The sequence below is a fragment of the Mesocricetus auratus genome, unplaced genomic scaffold (assembly GCF_017639785.1).
Source record: "Mesocricetus auratus isolate SY011 unplaced genomic scaffold, BCM_Maur_2.0 Super-Scaffold_100025, whole genome shotgun sequence".
NCBI lineage: Eukaryota > Metazoa > Chordata > Mammalia > Rodentia > Cricetidae > Mesocricetus > Mesocricetus auratus.
In genome coordinates, this window is record NW_024429206.1 from 8822672 (window position 1) to 8849175 (window position 26504).

The 26504-nt window shown below is 48.8% G+C and overlaps 1 protein-coding gene across 2 annotated transcripts in view; it reads left to right on the forward strand.

Moving 5' to 3' along the window:
* The window catches only part of Ksr2 (kinase suppressor of ras 2), a 352893-nt gene that overhangs the window by 76687 nt on the left and 249702 nt on the right, over positions 1-26504 (forward strand). For both annotated transcript variants that reach the window (XM_013119781.3, XM_013119782.3), the window contains exon 3: positions 3954-4104. In XM_013119781.3, the coding sequence (XP_012975235.1) occupies positions 3954-4104 (151 nt within the window). The remainder of the gene's footprint in view (positions 1-3953; positions 4105-26504) is intronic.

Consider the following 26504-nt stretch of genomic DNA (forward strand, 5'->3'; position numbering starts at 1 on the left):
GGAGTGTGGCGGTGGCCTACAGTTAGGATTTCACTTGTCACTAAATAGAGTCCCTTGTCACTCTAAGCCACCACGCTGACCAGTGCTGCCCACTGGCTTTTTGCTGTGTGGGCATATTTTGTGTTTGTTCTGTCTGAGAGAGCAGCCATGGGCATACATGGCTCCTGGAGCAGTAGGATTGCGGTTAGTGAGGGTGACCAAGGATCTGGATTTTAAATTGTGTTTAATGTGAATGACTGTGGCCAGTGCCGCCATATTGGATCATAGAGACTCAGGCCAGCCGACTTTCCTTGTGGATAGCGGAGGCTGGAGGGTGGCTCAGCGGGTGAAATGGTTGGCCGTGCACACACGTGTCCTGAGTTCAGTCCTCAGAACCCACGTACAAAATGCACTGGGGATGCCACTGCTGGGGAGGCAGAGACAGGTGGACCCTTGGGGCGCGTGCGTGCATGCGTGTACACACACACACACACACACACACACACACCTGTTGTATACTCCTTCCTTTCCTTTTCCTCCTCCTCGTCTTCCTCCTCCTCTTTCCTCTTCAAGTCATGTGTAACCCAGGCTGGCGTTAAACTCACTCTCTAGCAAAGGTGGCCTTGAACTTCCGCCCCTCCCACCTCTGTCTCCCAAGTGCTGGTATTACAGGCGTGAGCCCCAACTCCCTTTTCTTAAGTGTCTGGTGCGTGAAAGAAGGTCACCCACATAAAACATCCAGTTCAGAGTGGGGCTCTTGATAACGCCCCGTGAACGGCTCAGGGCTTTGCAGGCATGAGCGTGACGTCTGGGCCTTGGGGCTCTTTTTAGGGACTTCTGAGGTCTCACTGTGATCTCCACGGTACAGGGAGAGAAACTGAGCTCAGAAAAGGGACTTGTCAGCAGTGAGTGGGGGGCTAGTGCACAGGCTAGGTGGACTCCAGGGCACCCTGTGGGAGTCTCTGAAGTCTGTTTATTTTCCCAAGGTGCAGAACTTGAGGTGCCCCTGCCTGTGGGAGCACAGGATTCCTTACTTCATGTACCACAAAGTGTCATTCTACTTAGGGTTGGTGGGTAAAAGAGCGACCTCCCTCAGTCTTGCTAGCTCTCCGCCTTGAGCTTTACCCCACCCCTGAGAATACCATCTACCATCCCCTCCATACAGTCCACACACACACACACACACACACACACACACTCACACACACACCTACCATCCCCTCCATACAGTCCACACACACACACACACACCACACACACACTCACACACACACACACCTACCATCCCCTCCATACAGTCCACACACACACACACACACACACACACACCCCACACACCCTCACACACACACACCTACCATCCCCTCCATACAGTCCACACACTCACACACACACACACCACACACACCACACATACACCACACACATATGCACACACACCACACACACTATACATACTACACATACATACCACACATACACCACACACATGCATCATACACACCATACGCACACCACACACACACATATCATACACACACACCACACACACACCACACACACACCACACACACATCATACACACTACACACACACCACTCACACAAACACACATACACACATATACACACCACACATACACACACAAACACACACACATACACACAAACACATACACACATATCATACACACCACACATACACACACACAAACACACACACATACACACACACACCACACACACCACACACACACATCATACACACCATACACATTATACACTCCACACACACATCATACACACCACACCCCCACACACACCATACACACCACACACACACCATACACACCACACACACTACACATACATACCACACACACACCACACACACATCATACACTCTACACACACACAAACACACATACACACACATATCATACACACCACACATACACACACCACATACACCACACACACATACACACACACAAACACACATACACACACACATACACACCACACACACCACACACACACTACACACACACCACACACACACTACACACACCACACACACATACACACACACCACACACACATACACACACATACACACATACACACACCACACACACACCACACACACACCACACACCACACACACACCACACACACACACACATACACACATACACACATACCACACACACATACACACATACACACACCACACACCACACACACACCACACACCACACACACACCACACACACCACACACACACACATACACACATACACACATACCACACACACACACACACACACACACACACACACACCTTTTAATCACAGGGTTAAATGCAGCTGGGACCTCCAGCGAGGAGAGGCTTTAATCACAGGGTTAAATGCAGCTGGGACCTCCAGCGAGGAGAGGCTTTAGCTTGTGCATCTGTCCTAGTTATCCCCAACTGTCAACTCCACGCAACCTAAAAACGCCCGAAAAAGAATCCTAATAGAACAATCATCTTTATCAGGATGGCCTGTGGCTGAATCTGTGAGCGAGGTCTTGCCTGCTAATCGATGCAGGAGGGCCAGCCTGCATGGGCGGTGCCATCCCTGGGCAGATGGCCGGGCTGTGTTGAGGAAGGGGCAAGCTGGAGAAGAGGCGGCACGCGCTGTTCCTCCATGTCGGCCCCAGGTTCCTGCTTCGCTTTCCTGTCCTGATTTTTACTGTGACCTGGGAATGTAAGCTGGGTAAACCCTTCCTCCTGAGTTGCTGTTGGTCAGAGTGTTTTCTCAGAGCATCCGGGATCACACTAGAACAGCATTGTTCTCTGAATGGTCAGCCTGCACGCCCAACCCTGGCATGTCCAGCTGAAGGTTTACCTGCCCTGTGTTCCTGTTTGCCTGTAGGTGACTCAGTTTCTTGTCTCCTGTCCCTGCCCTGACCTCACAGTCACTGTCTTTGGCTTTTTCCCTGTTGGTATTATTTTTTTTATTGTTGTTGAAAAATGGAATTTGTGACTCTGTATGTTATTGTAATGCATAGTCATGGCCACAAGAGGGCAGAAAGAGCCCACAATATTGCCCATAAATCACCATCCACAGATTTACAAGTCTTATCTAAATAATATACTATGCTGGTGTAAAACCCTTCATTACTGTTAGAAACTACGAATGTAGACTCTTATGTACCTAAAGCTCAAGGAACTTGTTGGAAATGTTGCAGACTTATTTCGAACATTGTTTAGGGAGGGGACTGTTTGCAGGGCAGGGAAAGGGCCACGTGTTCAACACATTGCAAACTGGGGATCCCACGTCGTCTTCCTCCAGCTCCTTTGTTCAGATAGACCCTTTACCCTGCTCTATACTGTTCCTCAGCCTTACAGCATAGCCTCGTGGTGCTCAGGAACGCTCAAGATTCGTTTCCAGCCTCAAGCTGCCCATGGGACTTGGGCTGCCTTCCTTTGGGCTCTTAAAGGAATATGACTCCTAGACTCTATGGGTGCATCAGAAAGGAAGATGTTGGGAGGTTTTGTGTCTAATAGGCTTGTTCTGAGCCCACCCTGGTCAAATTCAGCAGAGCCATCCTCTCACAGAAGTACGAAACAGAGACTGTCTCTGTGGGGTTCGGAAGCTGAACTGCGTGTGTGGACTGTTGATCATGTACTGAGTGTGCACCTACACTCAGCACATCCATTTTATAATAGACAAGAGCAAGGCCTAGAGAGGTTAAGTAACTTATCTGTCTAAGTGGCAAACGGGAGACTCAACCCCCAATTCAACCAACCGTTTGTATAGTGCACGGTCTCTCACTGGGTACCAGCAGAGGGCAGCGTGGAGGCATCATACTGTTTCCCTCTGCAGTTCTCCTGAGTGCCACAAGAGGGCGGTGTGGAAATGCCACACTATTCTGTTTGGCCCAGCACAGGTTCCAGGTCCAGCTGACTGCTTTTGTCCCCTCCTCTAGGAGATCTCCCCTGACCAGCTGAGCCTGGAGGACCTCCTAGAGATGACAGATGAGCAGGTGTGCGAGACGGTGGAGAAGTACGGAGCCAACCGGGAGGAGTGTGCCCGGCTCAACGCCTCCCTGTCTTGTCTCAGGAATGTACACACATCAGGTGAGCAGCCCAGGGCGTCAAGATTGCCCCCAACTCGCCAGCCACTGTCCTTCAAGCTTCCCGCGCAGGTCAGCACATAAGAGAGTGGACCCTGGAAAGCCAGCTCCAGAGTAGAGGTGGCTGTGAGGTTTGGAAGTAGGTGGGGTTTGATGCCACACTGCAGAGGTTGGCTCGCTATGGGTCCTGGATTATTAGGGTCCTGATGCGGGAACCTTGGGAGGCCAGAGTCTTTCCCACTCAACCACTGGGAAGTGGCCTTGCATTCTGAATAGCAGTTCTGCTTACTTCTGTGCAAAAACACTATGCATTCTATGTAACATTGTTGGCTTTACGGACGCTGTAACGATACGCGACACACACTTACAGAAAGTGAAACTAAGTATTTTATGTAGAAAATTACTCACAAGATGCCAAACCCCGAGAAGCCCAGCAGATCTCAGCTAGCGACTGGACCGGAAGCCGAACTCCAGGAAAAAAAGAGAGCGAGACTTCCTGTGCGCTGTCTTTTATGCCTTCCCCCGTAACGCCCCCTAGCCATGCCCAAAAGTGGGCTTGGCTAGTGACGTAGTTCCGCCTACGTATGTATACGTCTTTACGTCCAGCCGTATACGTCTTTAGTCCTGCCTAAAGTGGGTGTGGTTAGCGGTGTGGTAAACCGCCCTTTTATTACCTCATCTGTATGCGCCTCTAGTAAGTCACATGTTTAATGGCGGCATAGACTTAGTAAGTCACATGTTTAATGGCGGCATCAGACTTCCTCCTACAATTCCCCTTTTAGTCTAAAAAAGGACAACTAACTTGTGTCCATGAACAAAATGTATCAAACATCTATTCTATCTAAACCTAAACTTATCTTAAAGAAACACCCAAATATGAACACCTCTTTCCAATCCCAACTCTAAAATAATTGAAAACTAACACTAACAGGTGTAATCTTATAATATCAATAGTAGGGAGAGGGGGCGTGGAATTCTCAAAACTACTTCCTGCTGAGATGGGACGATGATAATCTCATGGGGACCTGTGAAAAGAAAATGTTAGTATAACAAAATCTGAGTAGATCAGACAGTCTCAGTATGGCAGGAGATGCTTGATTGAAGTTCCTGACTGGGGTTCTAGTGTTGATTGAAGCTCTGGTCAGATTGTAGAAGATGTGCTGTTTCAGTTTCTTGGTCCGGAGATGTGTAGAGTGATGTAGTTTCAAGCCAGTTTCAGGATAGTGCTTGTCAGGTGGAGTCAATGATGTGGGGCAGTTCAGATGCCTCCAGTCGAATCAGGTGAAGTCAAGGAAGTGGATCCTCATTCTCTTTCGGAAGCAGTTGAAGATTGCTGTCAGGAAATCCCTTGTTCTCTGGAAAACTCAAACATTAATGTTAACGAAGAAATATTTTAACTTTCATATGTATGCATACAAAAGAGGTGACAATAGGGAAGATGGAAAACCTGGAGGAAATTAGACTGTTCAGAAAAAGAAATCCACAGATAACAGTCCCTCATTTTATTTCTTCTGTCTTATATCAATGGCTCTTTGATATAATACAGAAATTCTGAATTGTATTTAAATAATATGCTTGGGTTTAGAGTAGGAGAGCCAATCCAACTCCAAAGCCAGCTTCAGTTAAATGAATGGGAATTGAGGTATGTGAAGAAATAAAGATAAAAGGGTACTATGAAAAAACAATATAGAGAGATTTAGACTTTGATACCACACAGTGTGTGTTTGATGGTCCTCAGGGTAGCTATTCATTCTTCTACAGGAATCCATATATCCAGTATTCTTTGCTGAGTTTACCTGTGAATACAAAAAACAAAACACTTCTCTTTCCTTTTAGGAGGTCCCTTTTCCCATGGTGGACTATGAATTTGTAGATGGGCTGTTATCTTCCTCCTCCTGAGATGTTTTCTGTTCTGATCGAATTTTAATTAATTTTGATGGAACCCAAATCTTTTCTTCTCCTGTGGAAACAAAAGCATAACCCCTTCCCCAACGTAACACATATCCTGGTTTCCAGACTGAGGTCATAACATCCTTAAAATACACCGGTTGGTTCAGTTCAGAAGTCTTCTCTGTAGTCCAGTGTCTTTCTGCTGCAGTTTGTCCTTTTTCATCAGCATTAAGAAAATTCAACGTTAGTAAAGCATTGTGTAACCTGTGTCTAGGTGTCTTTGTTTTCCCTGGCTGTTTATGAAGCATCTCTTTTAAGGTTCGGTTAGACCTTTCAATTATTGCTTGTCCTGTGGGATTGTAAGGTATACCAGTTACATGTTTTATATTATAATATTTGAAGAATTGTTCCAATTTGCTGGAGACATATGCTGGAGCATTGTCAGTTTTTATTTGGCAGGTATACCCATAACAGCCATTACCTCTAAGAGGTGTGTAATAACAGAGTCAGCTTTTTCAGAGCTGAGGGCAGTAGCCCATTGGAAGCCTGAGAACGTGTCTATAGTATGGTGTACATATTTCAAACTGCCAAATTCTGGGAAGTGAAATACATCCATTTGCAAAAGTTCATTTCTGTGAACACCTTTAGGATTACAACCTGCTGGTAATGGAGTTTGATTGTACAATGAGCAACTGGGACAATTTCTTACTATTTCTTTGGCTTGTTGCCAGGTGATAGAAAAATCCTTCTTTAAACCTTTGCTGTTAACATGGTGTTTCTTATGAAATTCTGAAGCTTCCAACACATTACCTACTAATAAACGATCAATTTCATCATTGCCTTGTGCCAGAGGACCTGGCAGACCTGTATGGGATCTGATGTGTGTTATATATATAGGATGAGTCCTGTTTCTGATGATTTCCTGCAATTGTAAAAACAATGAGGTTAATTCTGTATTATCAGGAACAAATTCTGTAGTCTCAATGTGCAGGACAACTCTTTCTGCATACTGAGAATCCGTGACTATATTGAGAGGCTCTGTAAAGTCTTTAAGTACCATCAGAATGGCATATAACTCTGCCTTTTGTACGGAGTTGTAAGGGCTTTGAACTACTTTACTTATTTTTCCTGATTTATACCCTGCCTTACCTGATTTGTTTGCATCCGTGTAGAAGGTAAGAACTCCAGAAATAGGTGTTTGCCTCACGATACGTGGAAGAATCCAAATTGTTTTCTTTATGAATTTGATTCTCTCTGTTTTGGGATAGTTATTACTAATACTTCCCAAAAAGTCACTGCAAGCTATTTGCCAATACTCATTATCCTTCCATAAGGAGGAAATTTCCTCATTCGTTAACGGTACAATAATTTCAGCTGGGTCTTTCCCAGTCAGTTGACGAAGCCTTAATTTACCTTTTAATATCAAATCAGATATCTTTTCTATATATGTTTTCAATTTTTTATTTTGTTTATGTGGCAGAAATACCCATTCTAGAATGATGTCGTCCCTCTGCATTAATATTCCTGAGGGTATTCTCTAGATGGTAAAATAACCAGAATACAGTCCAGATTTGGATCCACACGGTCCACATGTGCTTCTAATATTCTCTTTTCTACCCATTCTAATTCTTTTTCAGCCTCAGCTGATAGTACTCGTGGGCTGTTTAGGTCTTTATCTCCTTTTAAAGCCATTTTCAGGTGTTTTAAATCATGCCCTTCTACACCAATAATCGTCTGTAATTGAGAGATTTCTCCTAATAGTTTTTGAAGATCATTAAGAGTCCGGTAACGATCTCTTCTGATCTGTACTTTCTGTGGTCTAATTTTCTGAGCATCTATTTTATAACCTAAATAGTTAATAGAATCTCCTCTTTGTATTTTTTCTGGGGCAATTTGTAATCCCCAGCGAGGCAAAATTTCCTTTACTGCCTCAAACATCTTTTCCAAAGTATCCTTATTTGAATCAGACAATAATATGTCATCCATATAATGATATATTAACGAATGTGGAAATTTTTTACGAATTATTTCTAGAGGTTTATTCACAAAATATTGACACAAAGTTGGACTGTTTAACATACCTTGAGGTAGTACCTTCCACTGGAATCTCTGTACCGGACGGGAATTATTATAGGTAGGTACTGTGAAGGCAAACTTTTCTCTGTCGTTTTCTTGTAACGGTATGGTGAAGAAACAATCTTTTAAGTCTATAACTATAATTGGCCAATCCTTAGGAATTAGAGAAGGTAACGGCATCCCAGGTTGTAGAGACCCCATAGGCTGAATTACCTTGTTGATGGCTCTAAGATCAGTAACCATTCTCCACTTACCAGACTTCTTCTTGACAACAAAAACAGGCGAATTCCATGCACTAGTTGATTCCTCAATATGTCCAGCATCTAGCTGTTCCTGAACTAACTTCTCCAAAGCCTCTAACTTCTCAGATGTCATAGGCCATTGACCCACCCAGACGGGTTCATCTGTCAGCCATTTTAATGGTAGAGCTTTTGGTTGCTCTGTAGGTTTGGCACTAGCATCTTGCTTCTGCACAGCCTGTACATTTGGCATCTGTTTTCTGTACTGTCTTACTATATTCTTACTACCACTAAGAGCTTGTCTATAATTCCTAGCTGATACAGGAGGAATTTTAATCTGCGTATTCCATTGCTGGAGTAGATCACGACCCCAGAGGTTTATAGCAATATCTGCAACATATGGCTTTAACCTTCCTCTCTGTCCTTCTGGCCCAATAAAGTCAATCCATCTAACGCTCTGTTTAACTTCAGATAGGGTTCCGATCCCTAAGAATTGAACATTAACCTCTTTTAAAGCCCAGTTTTGTGGCCAGGACTGCTGATTAAGGATAGTGACGTCACTTCCGGTGTCCAGTAATCCGTAAATCACCCTATTATTTACCTTAACTGGAAGTTTGGGTCTATGATATTGTATAGAAGTTTGCCAAAATATATGTTTTGTATCTCCTCCTGATGTAATTGATTCATCCTCTGGAGCTAATGTATTATCCAGTGCCGTATTATTTACAATGGGCAGTGGATCTTCTAATTGTCCTGGGAGAGGCTGTCCTCCACTGTCACTGGGAATGACCGGATAATCTTCCGTTTCGGGGCTCCATTGAGCCCCGGAAGCCCGTTTCCCTGCTGTAAAGATCTACCTTGTCTGTCTATTGTGGAAAAGCATTCATCAGTCCAATGGCGCCCCTTCCCACACCTCCTGCACAGACCAGGAGGCTTAGGCCTTCTGTTTGATACATTCCTGGTAAAAGCATTATTTCTAGGAATGCGTTGTCTACAGTTCCTACTAAGATGTCCTATTCTACCACAGTTAAAGCATTTTGCATCTTTACGCCTATTTAAATTCTTTGAGATTGCCTTCCCTACCCATGCCTCTATATCATCACAGGTAGGGTATTTGGCATCCTGGTGCCTCCTCAAACCTGTAGAAATAGCTTCACCTACCCAAGCTCCTGTATCCTGACTTTTACATTCCAGGTTCGCTGTATGCAGGACCCATTCCTCCAATGGCGCTGATCTTATTTTCAATGGCCAAATTACCTGCCTGCATTGAGGATTCGCGTTCTCATACGCCAAAGATTCTATAAGAAGACGCCTGGATTCTGGGTTCGCTACCTGTACTTCTACTGCTCTGGATAATCTCTCTAAAAATTCAGTGAACCTTTCCCTTGGGCCCTGTAATACCTTGGTGTAGGGCTGCATTATCTCTCCTGTTTCACAAACCTTATCCAAGGCATTTAAAGCAGCTGTACGGCACAAAGACAACATGTGCTCGTCATATGCAGATTGAACCTGCGTGTCAGCGTAAGGACCCTCCCCAAGAATCTTGTCTTGGGGTACTTCATGACCCTTCTGCAATTCCTGAATCTCAATTGCTTTTGCTTCTTGCCTCCACAAAGCTCTCCATTGAATTTGGCAAGAATTTTCGAGCACTGCAGAGGCTAATTGGGCCCAGTCTTTTGGGGTTACTTTATTTACAGTCGCCCATGAGGTTAGGAGCTCCCTGACAAAGGGAGAATGAAGACCATACATGACAATGGCCTCCTTAATATGTTTTAGATCCTTCATCTGTATAGGCTCCCAGTGATAAGCAATGGGACCATTTGATTGTTTTTTCGTTGCTGGTTTTTCTGATACAGATACTGGAAAAACCATAGGGGAACGCATAGCAACCTTAGGGAAATCATTCCGGCATTTGAGAAGCTTTGGGAAACTCCTGTCCTGACCTGTTGCCTGTATTTCTGATTCTGAAGTATCAGATTGAGCGTCTTCTAAATCCTGCAGTCTATTCATCATTGTTTCTCTGAGCTCTTGAAGTTCTTGGGACAAATGATTTTCTAAGGATGTCATGGAATCTTTCATTTTTTTACATTCATCATTTACATGTGATTCCAAATTTCTAATATTCTCATCCTTAGCAAGTACCTCAATAGCATGTAAACTGCCTTCTACAAATGATATTCTATCAGTTAGTTTACTATTGCTCTCAGACATGGAACAATTCTTTTCTGCTAGCATTTCAATTTTATGTTCCAGTCTTTGTAATTTGCTAGTGAAATCATCAAACATGGAACCGTGTTTTTCGTTAAATGTTTCCACATTATGTTCCAATTTTTCAATTCTCTCTGTGGAACACATTTTTCCTGATAGTCATTCAATTTTGTGTTCCGTCTCTTTAAATCTGTTCGTCAGACCTACATTATCATTTTTAATATCCTGAATATTATCTACCAACCCTTTCTTACTCTCCTGCAATGAATTTTGCACTTCCTGAATCCTTTGTATTAAGATTTCAAAACTATCCTGCGATGACTGTATGACCTGTATAAGTTTATTCCTATTTTTGAGCCATTTCATTAACAAAATTATATTGATTATGAAGCTAATAATCACCATCATGGGTAGGAAGCACCTTTCAGGTAGGTCCTCAACCCTTTCTAAAATCCCATCCATACAAAAAACAAGAAAATTCTTAACATCCTGCATCATAGTGTTAGCTGTTGACATTGTATAAAGCAGTTACGTTTTTTACCAATGGAGTAATTCAGGCCGAAATCAACAGGCTGCCAGCAAAAGAGCACGTGGCCGGAGTCAGCTGGCCACCAGTAAAACAGCACGTGGCCGCAAGAGAAATCTTGGAATACCGCCTGACCTCACCGGCAGGTAGTAGGTGCTGGTTCCTGGCGGCAGGAATCGTGCCTTGCCGAGTGAAGTGGTGAGGAACTTAGCGAAAGGAGAGTCCACGTGTGCCTGGCCGGGCCAAGAGAAGCCGCTTTTCCGGGGTGCCTGGATCCGGATTTCAATCCCGCTCCCGACACCAAATTGTTGGCTTTACGGACGCTGTAACGATACGCGACACACACTTACAGAAAGTGAAACTAAGTATTTTATGTAGAAAATTACTCACAAGATGCCAAACCCCGAGAAGCCCAGCAGATCTCAGCTAGCGACTGGACCGGAAGCCGAACTCCAGGAAAAAAGAGAGCGAGACTTCCTGTGCGCTGTCTTTTATGCCTTCCCCCGTAACGCCCCTAGCCATGCCCGAAAGTGGGCTTGGCTAGTGACGTAGTTCCGCCTACGTATGTATACGTCTTTACGTCCAGCCGTATACGTCTTTAGTCCTGCCTAAAGTGGGTGTGGTTAGCGGTGTGGTAAACCGCCCTTTTATTACCTCATCTGTATGCGCCTCTAGTAAGTCACATGTTTAATGGCGGCATAGACTTAGTAAGTCACATGTTTAATGGCGGCATCAGACTTCCTCCTACATAACATAAATCAGGTTGTAATTGCCCCAGACTCTGGCTTCCAGGGATCTGCAGTTGTCATTTTACTATATTTTCTGGAGCAATCCTTCCATGCCAACCAATATATTCTCCTTCTCCTTTCATTCTCCTCTTCTTCCTCCTCCATCTCCCCTTCCTCCTCCCCCTCTTTCCATCTCTCATTTTTTTCCATAGCACTGGTAAGATTATTTAGACATATTTTAAAATTCTTTCCTCCTAAGAAAAATTCTGTGGCTTTGCTTTATCAATAATTTACAATCTAAATTTGTCATCGTTTTCCCCTGGGTTGTTCCAGTTAATCGCTCAAAACTGTAATGTTGAGCTGGGGACGTAGCTCAGTTAGTTGGTAGAGTGTTTGCAGAACACACACAAGGCTCTGGGTTTGATCCCCCAGCGCTCTGTAAGTGGAGTGTGGTGGCCCACGACTGGCATTTGGGAGGCGGAAAGCCAGAGGACCGGGAGTTCAAGATCATCCTTGACTACGCAGAGAGTTTGAAGTCAGTGTGGAATACGGAGACCCTGTTTCAAAAGAAAAAGTATGAAAACCCACAGAGGTTATTAGCCAAGCATTAACAGTAGGTGCCTGAAAACTTGCCTTCCCTCTGGGCTCCTGGGTTCCATTGCAAACACCAGCACTGCCGTTTCAGTTCCCACCACGAGGTGGCGCCGTCGACCACAGGTCTGGCCCAATCTGGTAGCCGTTACTTCTTAACTCTGGTTAGAAAACATGCAGCCAGCAATTAGAATTTACAGAGTGACTGTTAATATTCCAGGAGGGTGGAGGACCCTGCAGGGAGCCAGACAGAACAGGTTTCCAGTGTGCAGGCCCGAGGACCTCAGCGCCATCTTAAGAACCCATGTTAAAACATGAAAAGCGCCAGTTGTGGTGGCACAGGCTTGTCATCCATTGTCAGGGAGGCATAGGTAGGTGGATCCCTGAGGCTCGCGGGTCAGGCAGCCTCACCCACTCAGCCAGTTCCAGTTGAGTGAGAGACACAGTTTCAAACAACAGCAGCAACAACGAAACAAAAAACTGAGGTTGCTGGCCCCAAGGAGTTGGCTGAGGTCAACACTGGTTCCCCTGTTGCACCGATTCATGATGTGAGCCCAGGAATACCTTCCTTCTCTATGGCCGCGTTCTGACGCCCCTCTGTCCGCCCTGCCTCCTGTTATGAAGGCTTCACTTGTCTCCATCTTCCCCGGGTCCTAAGCGCTGCCGTCATTGGGTGCATCCGTATGTAGGGTGGGCTCACAGGCATGACATCCCGGGAGGAGACGCTCGCACTGGTGGGTGGGTGCTTTCTTCGCTCTCTGAGGGCCAGGTGGCCTCTCACCGGCTGTCTTGTGCGTGTGTTTGATCTAGTTGTGCAGACACAGATCCGGTTCATACTGTACCCTCACAGTCCCCCCATGCACCCCCCCCACAAATACACACATGTGCACATGTAAAATACATTCTGCACACAGCTGAGGTGTGTTTCCTGACACAGGACCCAGCCTGGAAGGCGTGGCGGTGAGGCAAACATGTCGGATTCGTTCCTATTGTATCTGTAGAGTCGCCCTTTGTATATGCGTGGTGCCGGCAACTGGACCCAGAGCCTTGGCCCTGCTAGGCAAGGGCTCCTCCACGGAGTTGCACCTAACTGTATTCCATACCTTATATCAAGTGCCGGCCATGGCCTGCCACTCACGCATGTCACTCAGAGGTTGTGAACCGTGGCCTGAAATGATAGCAATCTGTGCATGGGAGTGTGTGTCAAGAGTACTTAGTGCTCTTTCAGAGGACCCTGGTTTGAGTGTGAGCACCCACACGGTGACTTAAACTGCCTGGAACTCCAGCTCCAGGGGATTTGATGCCCTCTTCTGGCCTCTGCAGGTTACTTCAGATACGTAGCATATATATACAGACAGACAGACGCATGTGCATGTGTGCGCACGTGCACACACACACACACACACACACACTACACACTTTACATCTTCAATCCCAGCATGTGAGAGGATGAGGTGTGAGTTTGAGGTCAGCCTGGTCTACATAGCAAGTTCAGGGTAGCCAGGGCTACATAGTGAGACCCTGTCTCAAAACAAAACAAAACTAAACTAAACTAAACTAAACCAGCTGAGTGGCGGCGGCACACACCTTTGTTCCCAGCACTAGGGAGGGAGAGGCAGGTGGATCTCTGTGAATTCAAGGACAACCTGGTCTACAGAGCAGAGTTCCAGGACAGCCAGGGCTACACAGAGAAACTTTGACTCAGGAAAAACAAAATAAAACAAAACAGTCTCCAAACTAAACCAACCAAACAACAATATTATCTTTAAAAACAACAACAACAATAACAGCAAGCCACCCGTGTAGTTCATGCTGCTGGCTCCACCTCGGGTGTTTCTGACGTTCCCATGGCAACAGCGTGCTATGTCTGGCTTCTCGTGCTGGCTGATGAGTTGCGTTCTGGACAACTTTGGGCATGAGCTGTTCCGCCCAGCTCTTGTGGCATGCGGGGCCAAGGCTGGTGTCACTCGGACCTCTTGGGAAACAATGACCATTGGTCAGCTCTGAGTGTCCCAACCACCAGCTCTCCCTTCTGTGGTCCCCACAGGTAGTAGCTATGTCACTACGTCCTACGCTTTGCCTTCCTTGGGTGCCCCTCCTCCACTGGACCTCTGTTTGCTCTGCTCCCAGGGCGGAGGTTAATACCTGGTTCCCAGTAAGAGATGAACTGACCATCAGAGTGCCCCTTCCCTTTGCCTGGCCCCTGAAAACCCAGCAGTGGCCCAAAGCATGCGTCTCTCCAGGGACTGAGGACAGCTAAGGATTTGGCTTTTGTGTGGACTGCGTTCTCACGTTCCTTCTCAGCCCTAAAATGTTTATTTTAGGTGTATTTATTTGCGTGTATGTGAATGTACGGTATGCGCGTGTCAGTGTGTGTGTGTGGACGAGCACATCTGTGAGGTGTGTAGAGCTCAGAGGGGCGTGCCGAGTGAGCATACTCCCCCATCACTCTCCACTTAGTCCTTGAGGCAAGGTCTCTCTGAACCTGGGACTCACGTCTCTCCACTAGGAGGCGGCAAGTCCCAGCAGTACTCCTGTCTCCGCCCTCCTCAGGGCTGGGGTTCTAGGCATGTGCTGGTTTGCTACCTGTGATCTGGGACCTGAACTCCAGTTCTGAATGCACAGCACGTGTTCTGTGCCGAGACATCTCCGCAGACCCCCAGAGCCCGATGAGCCACTAACTCTGCAGCGCCCCAGAGCAAGTGTGGGTGTCTCCCCTCACACCTGCCCCTCTGCTCAGCGCTCCCTGCCCCTCCCCGTTCACATCCTCAGACCCACAGCCCGACCCCCCTCCAGGGGATCTTCCTGGACCCCACAAACTGAGCTGACCCCCGACCCTTGACACTTAAGAATGTCACATGCATTCATCGACTGTACCATAGAGCCCATCCCCCACCTCTTCTCACTCTCGTCTTGTCCTGGTGAACTTTATCCCAGCCGCAGTGGGCTCCGTAGTTTCCCCTTAGCGTGGCCGACTCGATTCTGCCTCGAGGCTCCTGCCCCTCAGTGAATGAATACATGCCCCTGCCATGCATGTTTCATGTTGACTGTTTTTTCATCTGCCTCCCTCATTGGAGCAGGACCCTTGGTCGTCAGCATCCTGACCAGGCTGAATTAATTCATCTATGAGGGGGAAACCGCAGCGGAGCGCCGCATGCTGTGCCTGCCCTAGACCTCCACCAGGGGGCAGCAGCGATCCGGCCTCCGTGGTTCCTTCCTGTTTTCAAGGCTCTTCTGCCTTCAGAAATTGTAGTTTCTTGAAGCTTCTATGTCTCCCCCACCAGACTCTTCCATCCCAGTGACTGCAAAGCTCTGGGGAGCAGTCTGGACCCCCTGTTCTCTTCTGCTGGGGGATCAGCCTGGACCTGAGACTGAAGGACAGTCACTCAACCATTCAACACACAAGGGGGCCCCAAGCCAGGGCAGCTTAGCACTGGCCGCTGCCGCCGTGTGTCTGGAGCTGTTTGCACTGTGGAGATGTGTGCTGAGGGCTTGGGAAGGGGCCATGCCGGTGATGTTTTGTGTGGGCGAGGACGGGGCAGGGGCCCTTAGGGTAGCAGCGTGCCCGGAGCACGGTGTGGCTGGATGGGGGTCGTGCGTGTAGGAAAAGGAGAGCCAGGGCGGCAGGGCCTTTGGGATGGGTGGTGATGGCTGTCCTGTGGACAGGGGGATACGGTGAGCCACCGGCCTCTTCGCTCTCCCTTTCTAACTTCTTGTTCCTTTTTTTTTTTTTTTAATTTTGCAATAGGGTCTTAAGTATCCCAGGCTGTCCTCAGACTTACTACGTAGCTCAGGCTGATCCTCCTGTCTCCATTTTCCAGGTGCTGAGATATATGTATATGTATATATATATCCACACCTGGCTTAGCCTGTTTGCTTTCTTTTGTCTATCTGTCTGTGTCTGTCTGTCTATCTGTATTTCTTTCTTGCGCTCCTGGGGACCCAACTCAGGCCCCGAGGACGCTGGACAAGAGCTGTAGCTGTAGCAGGAGCTCTGCCACTGGCGTCTCTGTCTCTGCCCTTGACCCTGTTCTGGGAGTGCAGAGTCTAGAATCTGACAGACTTGGCCTTGGATTCTGCCGTGGCTTTGGGCCTGGCCGCCGTGATCCTGAGATGAGTTATTCGGGTGCAGGAGACACGGTGGGCATTTCACACTGCGACATGCTGCTGCGGTGACAGTGATGGGAGGTGACGCAGGCAGAGCTCGGGGCTGCCCTGAGCCGGCACATGCTGCCCTAGCGAGTCCTTATTGCCAGCACAGCTTTGCCACCATCATCATCACCACCATCACCACCACCATCACCACCATCATCACCACCATCGTCACCATCACCATCACCACCATCACCATCATCACCACCATCACCACCACCACCATCACCACCATCATCACCACCATCATCGCCATCATCACCATCATCATCACCATCACCACCACCATCACCACCACCACCACCATCACCACCATCACCGCCATCATCATTACCATCATCACCATCATCACCACCATCATCACCATCACTAACATCACCACCATCATCATCACCACCATCACATCATCACCATCACCATCACCATCATCACCACCATCACCACCATCATCACCATCACCACCATCATCATCACCACCATCGTCCCCTGCCTCCAACTTACTTTCTCTACTTCTCCCCACACTCGTTTGTTTTTCCCCAGGGGCCTCAGTCTGTCCATCCTTTCGTCTAAAACAAAATGCCTTATGCTGGTGGTTTATAATGGACAGAAATATGTCACATGCCGCTCCAGAGACTGGGGCGTTCGCACTCAGAGCACTGCGGTGTGGAGAGGGCCGGCCCCCTCGTAGGTGACACCTCGTGTGTGCCGCCCGACAGGAGGGCCGGGCAGCGGTGAGGCCAGCTTCCCTGGGGTGTGCAGGGCGTGCTCACTCTGGCTTTTCCCTCCCTCCTTACACAGCCTGGGTGCTCGCTCTGTGTCCGTGTGACCCCGGGGACTGGGCTTCAGCAGAGACCTAGTGTGAATGGCTCTCCTGGCAGTTATGGGGACAGGTGGGCTCCTGTGGTGGGACGGGGCGGGGCGGGGGGGAACGCCAGGCGTGCTAACGATTGGTTTGGGTTACTGGGGTTAAGCGGTTGGTGCCCACCAGACAGAGGCCACTCTGAATGGTTGCCAGTCACATGACCTCTGACATGGTGGCTGTAGCATAGGGCAGTGGCTATGACACTGGACACCCTTCATGAAGCCTTCGTGCAGGGAGAGGGTCAGAGCAGGTCTGGTCCCCAGGTCTCGGCTGGTGTGTTTGGTCCCCGGGCCCCTCCTGAGTATCGATCGGGTGGGGAGAGAGCTGGCAGCCAGGAGCAGGAAGCAGAGAGGCCCTGAAATAGACCAGCCTCAGATGCTCCGTGGCTTCTTACCAGTTGGGCTTTGAATGGAGGCCCCAGAAGCCGCCTGCAGCGCCACTATTTCCCTCTGACTAGAACAAAGTGGGTCTTGATTGCTCTATTGTGGGGCTTGCTTCTGACTTGGAGAAATCTGGAGGAAGAACAGCTCCTTCCCCAGAGCGGCTCACAGGGACTAGCGTGTGCCAACGTGACGCCACGGCTCGCTCGCAGGGGTCCCTCCCATGCACGCAGCACCCCCCAGGACACATTCACGAGGTGGCAGAAGCCTGCCCCGGATGCACTTCTGTTCCGTGGCGTATCCACTCTCCTTGTAACCACACGACTCCCTCTGCTTCATCAGAGCTGGGGGCAGGGTCACAGTGATAGGGAAACGTTGTCCCTGGGGACAAGGGTTCCTAAACTGGCCAGTGATGCAGCCTCTAGGCTCCTCCATCAAGAGAAGTTTCAACTGGAAACTGTTTCTTCATTTCCATTGATCCATTGCCGCAGTGGCTAATGACTACCCCTTTTGGCCCAGTACATTTCTAGAGCTTTCCTTGCATTGAAGATACTTTGTGCTGGGCGGTGGTGACACACACCTTGAATCCCAGCACTCAGGAGGCAGAGGCAGGCAGATCTCTGTGAGTTCGAGGCCAGCCTGGTCTATGAGAGCTAGTTCCAGGACAGCCTCCAAAGCCACAGAGAAAAACCCTGTTTTTGAACCCCCCAAAAAAGATAGTTTGTGTGTGTGCATGTGTGCCTGTGTGTACATGCATAAGATCACCTCAAATGTCGTGCCTCAAGTGCCACCTGCCTTATTTGAGACAGGCTCTCTAGATGGACTGGGGTGTGACAGTTTGGTTGGGCTAGCTGACCAGTGAACCACAGACACTCAACTGTCTCTGGCTCTCAGCGCTGGTATTTCACATGTGGACTTAAAAATATTTATTTATTTTTCATGTGTTAATGGGTATTTTGCCTGCACAGGTCTGTCTGTGCACACTGTGAATGCAGTACCTGTGGAGGCCAGAGGAGGGCGACAGGTCCTGAACTGGAGTACAGACAGTTGTGAGCCACTGTATAGGTGCTGGGATTCGAACCCCGGTCCTCTGGAAGAGCAACCGGTGCTCAGTCCCTGAGCAATCCTGTAGCTTCATGTAAGGACTTTAACAAATTATTTTCTTTCTTTCTTTCTTTGTTTAGTTTTTTTGAGATAGGTTTCTCTGTGTAACCCTGGCTGTCCCAGAACTCACTGTGTAGCCCAGGTTGGTCTGGAACTCACAAAGATCCCCCCTGACTCTGCCTCCCAAGTGCTGGGATCAAAAGCATGCATCACTGTGGCTGACATGTTAAGACTTTTGCAAGTTGGTGCTGGGGAGGGAGTGCAAGTACTTGGGCTTGAGAGACAAGTACATTCCCAAATGGGTCATTGCCTTAGCTCCATTCTAGATCATTCCATCGGCCAGATGTTTGGGAGAAGCCACAAAAAAGGGCGTGGCTCAGTGGTGGAGCACTTTCAGGGCTTGCTCTAGGAAGACCCTGGGCCCTGTCCCTAGCTCTGCAAAGATAGGTACATTAAGCAATAACTGCAGCAGCTTGTGGCAGGGAGCCGGGCGTGGGGTGGGTGAGGTGGGGTGGGGCGGGGTGGGGGGGGGGAGTGGCACTGCTTTGGAATGCAGTATTTTGTACTCGCCTAGGCGTGTCCATACCTGGCTCCAGCTCCTCGAAGCTGAAGTCCTGCCTCAGGTGGCCTTGAACTTCATTCTGTTGCTTTCTAGATGACCGGTTTAAGGTCAGGTACAGAGAAATAAATGCCCAGGCTATTTGGGGAAGGAACAATGAAAACAATCTCAGCGTTGTGTGGGGTCTAATTTGCATATCCATTCACATGTAATGATTTATTTTTATTTCCCATGCATTTGTGTTTTTCCTGCATGTGTGCTTGTATAAGGGTGTCAGAGCCTCTGGAACTAGAGCTACAGCCAGTTGTGAACTGCCATGTGGGTTCTGGGAACTGCTGGAAGAGAAGCCGGCATTCCTAACCCCTGAGCTGGCCCTCCAGTCAGGAGAAAGACCTGGCTAGTTAGACTGTTCTGGGATTAGGGAAGTTGCTGTTTCCCTCCCGCTCATCTTCATTTTCTCTCTCTTGGGGCTACACCGAGAGGCCGTGTGGCTTCATGGAGGATTGAGGGAAGGAACCCTCCTCTTTTTGGTTTGTGGACTCAGTCCATACCTCTTGTGACATGTCCCTCCCGTACCCCCTGTGTGTACTCCTCCCTGGCCTGCATTCCCAGAAGCCAACTTTCCCAGGCCTGACAACACCTGATGATGCCTCAGCTACCTAGCAGCTCAAATGCCACCCCCAAGCTCCCTGCCACCCCCAGAAGCCTCCTGGAGGCACCTGCTCCAGCCCTCAAAGAGGCTGTCTTGTATGTGTTTGATACATAGATCTTCCACTTCAGACAGTAAGTCCAGACAGTAGGCCCATCCTGCAGCAGCACAAAACCAAACCAAACCTAACAAACGGTAACAATGTTGGAAGCATGTGTGTGGCGTGCTATCCCAAGGTAATTTTGTCCTGCTTTGTATTCTTTTTATGCATGAGAACCAAGGCACAGGGAGGTGGTGCACGCCACCCCGGGTCACTCAGCAACCCCTTCATCTTTCTACAATCTATCTAATGTAGGAACAACAACACTAATGAATTAGCAAAGCCAGAGAGCTGACCGATTCTACCGTGGCGCCTCCCCCCCCCCAGGAGGGGCAGGGGAAGGTGGGAGCCATTTGCATGCTTTTCCTGGGAGAGAAATGGGGAAAGAGCCTTACTGCCTGAGTGTTGGTGGCGGGAGAAAGGGTAGTGACGAGCAGGTGACGGCATTCTCCCCGCTGGCCCACCTCAGACCGCTGTTGGCCTTTTGAAATAAAGTTTTATTAGCACATTGCCACCCCTTAGTTGTCTGCATGTTGTCGAAGGTTAGCATTTTGTTTTTGTTTCAAGACAAGGTCTCTGTTGTAGCCCAGGCTGTTCTGTAGCTCTCAATCCCCCTGCCTCAGTCTCCTGAGTGCTGGCAGCACAGGCATGCACCCACAGGCCTGGCTGCTGTGTTTTAACACTTATCATGAGAAGTGTGTGGCATGGCAGAGACTGTACCCACAAAGTCCAAGGTGTTTACTATCTGCTACTTTTGAGGAAACATTTGTTAACCTTAAAAAAGACCCAGTATGTGAGGGAAAAAAGTGTTACATAAAACACATGGCTCTAAATCAGGAGAGGTTGGAGAACTTCCTTTAAGGCAGGGGCCTAGGGAGGTGTTGGTGGAAAGTACTCCGTGGGCCGTGGTGTGTAGATTGTTTATGCACACACGGTTCTTATGTGGGGCTGGCATTTTCGGGAGACTTAAGATGGTTAAATGCTCAAGGAAGGCGGAAATGGGAGGGCCACGCCCAGGGACACAGTCATCCTGCCTCAGTCAGGGTTACTATTGCTGTCATGAGACACCATGACCAAAAACAAGTAGGGGAGGAGAGGGTTTATTTGCTCACACTTTCACATGGTAGTCCATCACTGAAGGAAGTCAGGACAGGGACTCAAGCAGGGCAGGAACCTGGAGGCTGGAGCTGATGCAGAGGCCATGGAGGGTGCTGCTTACTGACTTGCTCCCCATGGCTTGCTCAGCCTGCTTTCTTATAGAACCCAGGACCAGCAGCCCAGGGATGGCCCCACCCACAATGGGCTGGGCCCTCCCCCATCAATCACTAAGTAAGAAAATGCCCCACAGACTTGTGTACCGCCGATCTGACGGAGACATTTTCTCAATTGAGGCTCCTCCTTCTTAGATGACTCTAGCTTGTGTCATGTTGACAGAAAACCAGCCAGCACACAGGTGACTCCATGAAGCAGTTGTCTGACCCTCGAGACAGATATAGTCCCAGCTCTGGAGTGTCAGGCACAGGATGCCATGTGAATAGAACTTTCTGAATGCCCTTCCTATTTAGGAGTCCCTGGTTCTCCCTGGGCAAATATGTGCTGTATCCCAAAGGGGTTTTTGAATATGGGTCACTTCACACCCCAAAGGAAGCCTGAAACTACCGCTTCCTCCCAACCCCAGAGAGAAGCTGTTGGGCTACGTTGGCATATGGGGATGGGGGTACCTCCTATGTCCACACCTATGCCCTTGAGAGCAGGGCTCAGTTTAGTGCTATCTTGTGATCCTTTCTTTCTTTCTTTCTTTCTTTCTTTCTTTCTTTCTTTCTTTCTTTCTTTCTTTCTTTTTTTTTTTTTTGGTTTTTCAAGACAGGGTTTCTATGTGTAGCTTTGGAGCCTATCCTGGCACTCGCTCTGTAGCCCAGGCTGGCCTCGAACTCACAGAGATCCACCTGCCTCTGCCTCCCAAGTGCTGGGACTAAAGGCGTGCACCACCACCACCCGACCCTTTCCTTTCTCTAAAGCTTTTGCTTCGCCCTGTCCTGTCTGTCACTTTGTGGAGAAGCAGTGAGGGGTTGCTTTGCTTTGTAGCTGGATTCCAGGCCAATCCATGAAGTGCCTGAGATTATCAGGCGTTGCCTATTAAGTGGAAACCTTCCAAAGACTTTATGCCCACATTGTCGTGATGAGCTGGAAAAGTGAGTGGCAGGACTGTATTTTTGAGTTAAGTCCTAGCAGGGTCAAATAGTTCCTTGCCATAGACTTTCTTCACTGTCCTCGCTTGGACATCCCACTGAGGTGCAGTACCACGTGTGGCCACCATGTGGCGCTGTCTAACAGTCTTCCTTTGGCCTGGATTTGGATTCCCTGGAAGAGAGGCAGCTGCTTAAGCAAACTGGAAACTGCGTTGAGTCTTCTGAAACTGTGGGAAACTGAGTCTTGGAGTGTGTGCTTGTGTGTGTGTGTGTGTGTGTGTGTGTGTGTGTGTGTGTGTCCACACACAGCAGGAAACTAGTGTGGGTGTAATTCACAGACAGCTTCCTGGCTGGCAGGCTGACACACAGAAGTGGGTTGTGTAATTTGGTCTCTTCCTGGCTGGCCTTGGTCTGCCGATGTCTGAGCAGGTTCATGGCTTCTGTCAGCTGTGGTTTCCTCAGAAGGGCCCTTGCTGTCACTCACCTCTTCTCAGCATCTTGCCATCCAGGCTCCTGAGTCTGTCTCCCTGCTCCGCTCAGTCAATTAAACAGTGAGAGAGAAGGACGCTCTCCCAGGAGGGGAAGCAGGCGGCAGGGAGGGGGGGATCCAAAATCTGGGTCGTGGCTTGTTTCTCCTGGGAGACATCTGCAAAGAGCCGAGGGTGGGATTTGGGGCTAGCTCCATCTGGGGAGAACTCCCCATCTCCCCCTCCCCCCTCCCCCTCGTCTGTCAGCAGAGCTATTAGGGAGAGAAGCGACAAGCCTTGGCTTCCATGCCCATCTGCATCTTAGCCTGTAACATGGGGCCTGGCATGTAGACTAAAACAAAAACCAAAAATAAGCAAAGGGAACAGATGCATGAGCACATGCAGATGTATGCTCAGACACCACAGGCCTGGTTTCGCAGAGGCAGGGAGCCTGGCACTTTCTTTCACCTACCCTGGCCAGCCAGTGGCTCTCTTGGGGTGTATGGGGGGTTGAGTTTTGAGCCTGGGATGTATAGTCCTGGCCTCCTGCTGGCGGTACTGGCGGTGGGGTTGGGGGGGGACCACAGACAGTCTTTGCAAGGAACACAATCCCTTGTAAACTGGAAGTATGGTCATGAGGGCTGCCCAGTCATCTGAGCAGGGCCTTTGCTGGGGTCTTCAGGCTGTAAATCACACCCCTGAAGGAAGTGGGCTGATAAATTTCTTCCCTGCGCCTTGTCACCCCAGGGTTGTGTCTGCACAACCTGTCTGTGGTGGGTTTCTAGAAGGCGGTTCTGTCCAGGGCTGGATCCTCCTGAGAATTGACTGAAGCTAGTTCCCTGTAGATGGAGAAGGCTTGCTTGAGCCCCGATAGTGTCTTAGAGCAGAAGAAAACGTCTGAGTCACCATCTTTCTGTAACATAGCTAAGCAGTGGAAGAAGCTGCCCATGGTCTGTCACAGAGACTGTGTTTATGTCCCCGCAGTGAATGTGTTTGTAGCCCAGGGAACTTGCAGGCTGGGGACTGTCAACTCATAACAGGGTCCTTCCTTATTATAAATTGTTATGGGGGCTGCGGGTGGGCATCGTTGTCAGGACTCAGTGCCTGGTTGACAAGCTAGCTGGGAGACCTTGGGTGGGAGGAGTCCTTAGCCCTTCTGATCAGCCTCGGAACTGTCTTGCTCATAGTGTCTCCCACTGCTGTCGTCTTGGGGGCCTGGGTAACTGGAGGGGGGATACGGTTGTGCACGTTTATGGCTTCCACCCACAAGGCATGGGTGGAGTCCTTCCCTCTCCACTTAGTCCTGCCAATCAAAAGTGCCTCCAAGTGTTCCATGATGAGTGGTGGGTCCATCAGGCTTGGGAGTCCTGGGTTCCATGCTCAGTGCCAGGAGATAAATGAAGGGATAAGTAAGCATCTCCCAGCATTGCCAGCACGTCTTGGTGAGTTCTCTGTGGCTGGGACCACGGACTGACTTCTCCTAAGAGCTGTGGGGATGGGGGTGATGTTGGCAACCAGGGAGATGACAGCTGAACTACTCTGAAGCCAGGAGATTCCGCAGGGGCGAGACTCTGTAGAAGGCAAGAAAGCTGTAATTGAGTTGGTGTGAGGCTTGGGATGGCCTGAGTCTGGTTTTCCCAGGGGACCAGAGTCAAATTAACAGGAAGCAGATGAAGGCTGGGAATTTTGATGCACCCCTCCCATGCATATGCCTGCACATGTCCGCAAGTGCATATGAGTATAGGTGTATACACCTGCACACAGATGATCAGACACAGCCGTGCGTGTACACACACACACATACACACAGAGGTTCTCAGACACAGATGAGCAGTCCTGTACCATCTTCCTCCCCTCCCTGGGGCCATGGTAAACCTTCAATTAGATTTGAAGATGAACAGCCCCTGGTGGCCCAGGAAAGGAGCCGGTGGTGGGGCCAGAGTGATGGGAGCCTGTCTCGGCCACTGGCTCCCTGGATTTGGTGTCTTGTGATACACCTGGATACAGGATGGATACCTTGAAACCCTGTGGCCACCTTGGATGACAATAAACACACCCCACCAGGGAGCGTGGCCTCCAGCTCTGCTCTGACCTGCCTCTGTCACTCACATGGAGGCCGGATCACTTCTTCACACTTTCTTTGGCTGCTTTGACTCCAGAAATGAATTTCTTTGGGCTACATCTCCGCCCCACTGGGCTCAGCTTGTTAAGGTGGCCATCGACCCAGTGATCATTAATATAATGAACAGTAACAAAACTGATCATTTATCAATACCACCATCAATCTCATTGACTGGGGAAGCCCAGGGCTTGGCGGAGCCCAGAACAGGGATCCTCCCAGGTCCTGTCAATTTTCATGTGTTTCCTGGATCCTGAGGGGAGGGAGACGTCCTGTTTGGCTTTCCTTACTGCTTCCCAACTTCACAGTTTCCTTTTATTCTTGCACCAGATGCCAAGTTACAAATGTGCTCAGCACTCTTCTTCTTGGCATCATCACAGCTTAGAAACATTTTTAACACCTTCTTGGACCATTTTGGGTTGTAAAAGCCTGTAGACTGAAGGATGGTTCAGTAGTTAAGAGCACTGATTTCTCTAACAGGAGACCAGGGTTCAGTTCCTAGTGCCCACATGGTGACTCACAACCTCCTGTAATTCCAGTGCGCCAGGAATCTGGCACCCTCTTCTGGCCTCAGCAGGCACTGCATACACATGGTGCACATACAACACTGCAAGCAAACACAAGATGAAAATAAATCTTTAAAAGCCTATAGACTTTTCAAGGCAGAGGTTGATGATGTCCCTGCTGGGAGAAACTGGGATTCAGGTGTCTATGATGTTTTGGGGGAAAGAGTGGTATAGTTCATCAGGTAGTGCCAGCATCCAACCCAGCTTTGACCATTGCCCTCTAAGCTTTGGGCCAAGGAATTATGGGTAGAAGAGGAGGTAATACACATTGGTAACTGTGGGTCCAGGGCTTATGCAGTGAGTCCTGCAGGTGTCTCTGTATGTGGCAATTCTAAGTCAGGACACTGTTTTTTGTTTGTTTGTTTGTTTGTTTGTTTGTTTTGCTAAGCTTGTAGGTCCCAGTATCAGTTGGACTAGGGGAATGTGACAGCCTTCTGAAGAAAGGCTTGGGGTCCTCAGGTCTTTCCTGAATGTTTCTGAATGTTGGAAGGACTTGAACTGTCCTGGTCTTGTATGACTCCACACCCAGGTGTTTGTCTTTCCAGGGTGATGAGTGAGGAGCAGGTTTGTGTCCACAGTGGGCTGGGCACACTGTGTGCATGGGGTCTTCTGTGAAGGACCCCAGAATAGCGCCTCCATCACACAGGTTACACGGCTTGGGAATCAGTGCTCCCCTGGGGGAGGTGGGGCGGGGCTCATGTCTGTGGCCGATATAGCAACCTTAGTCTCAAAGAGAGAAAACGTGGCTAAGGCCAACCGAGTGGACAGATTCAAATAGACTTAATTCCGAGAGGGCCATGAACCCTGAGTGGCAGGAATGATTATTTCAAGGCCAGTGTGCTAGCTATGTCGAGGAGATGCAGGCAGATGGTTGGTTTTCCTAGGAGGAGACGGGAGCAGGGCCGAGTTGGTAAGGAGGAAGAAAAGGTGACTCAGGAGAGCATAGGAATAAGGCTTTGGACACTGAAGGGGTGTCTTGTCCTCTGCGATGTTCTATAG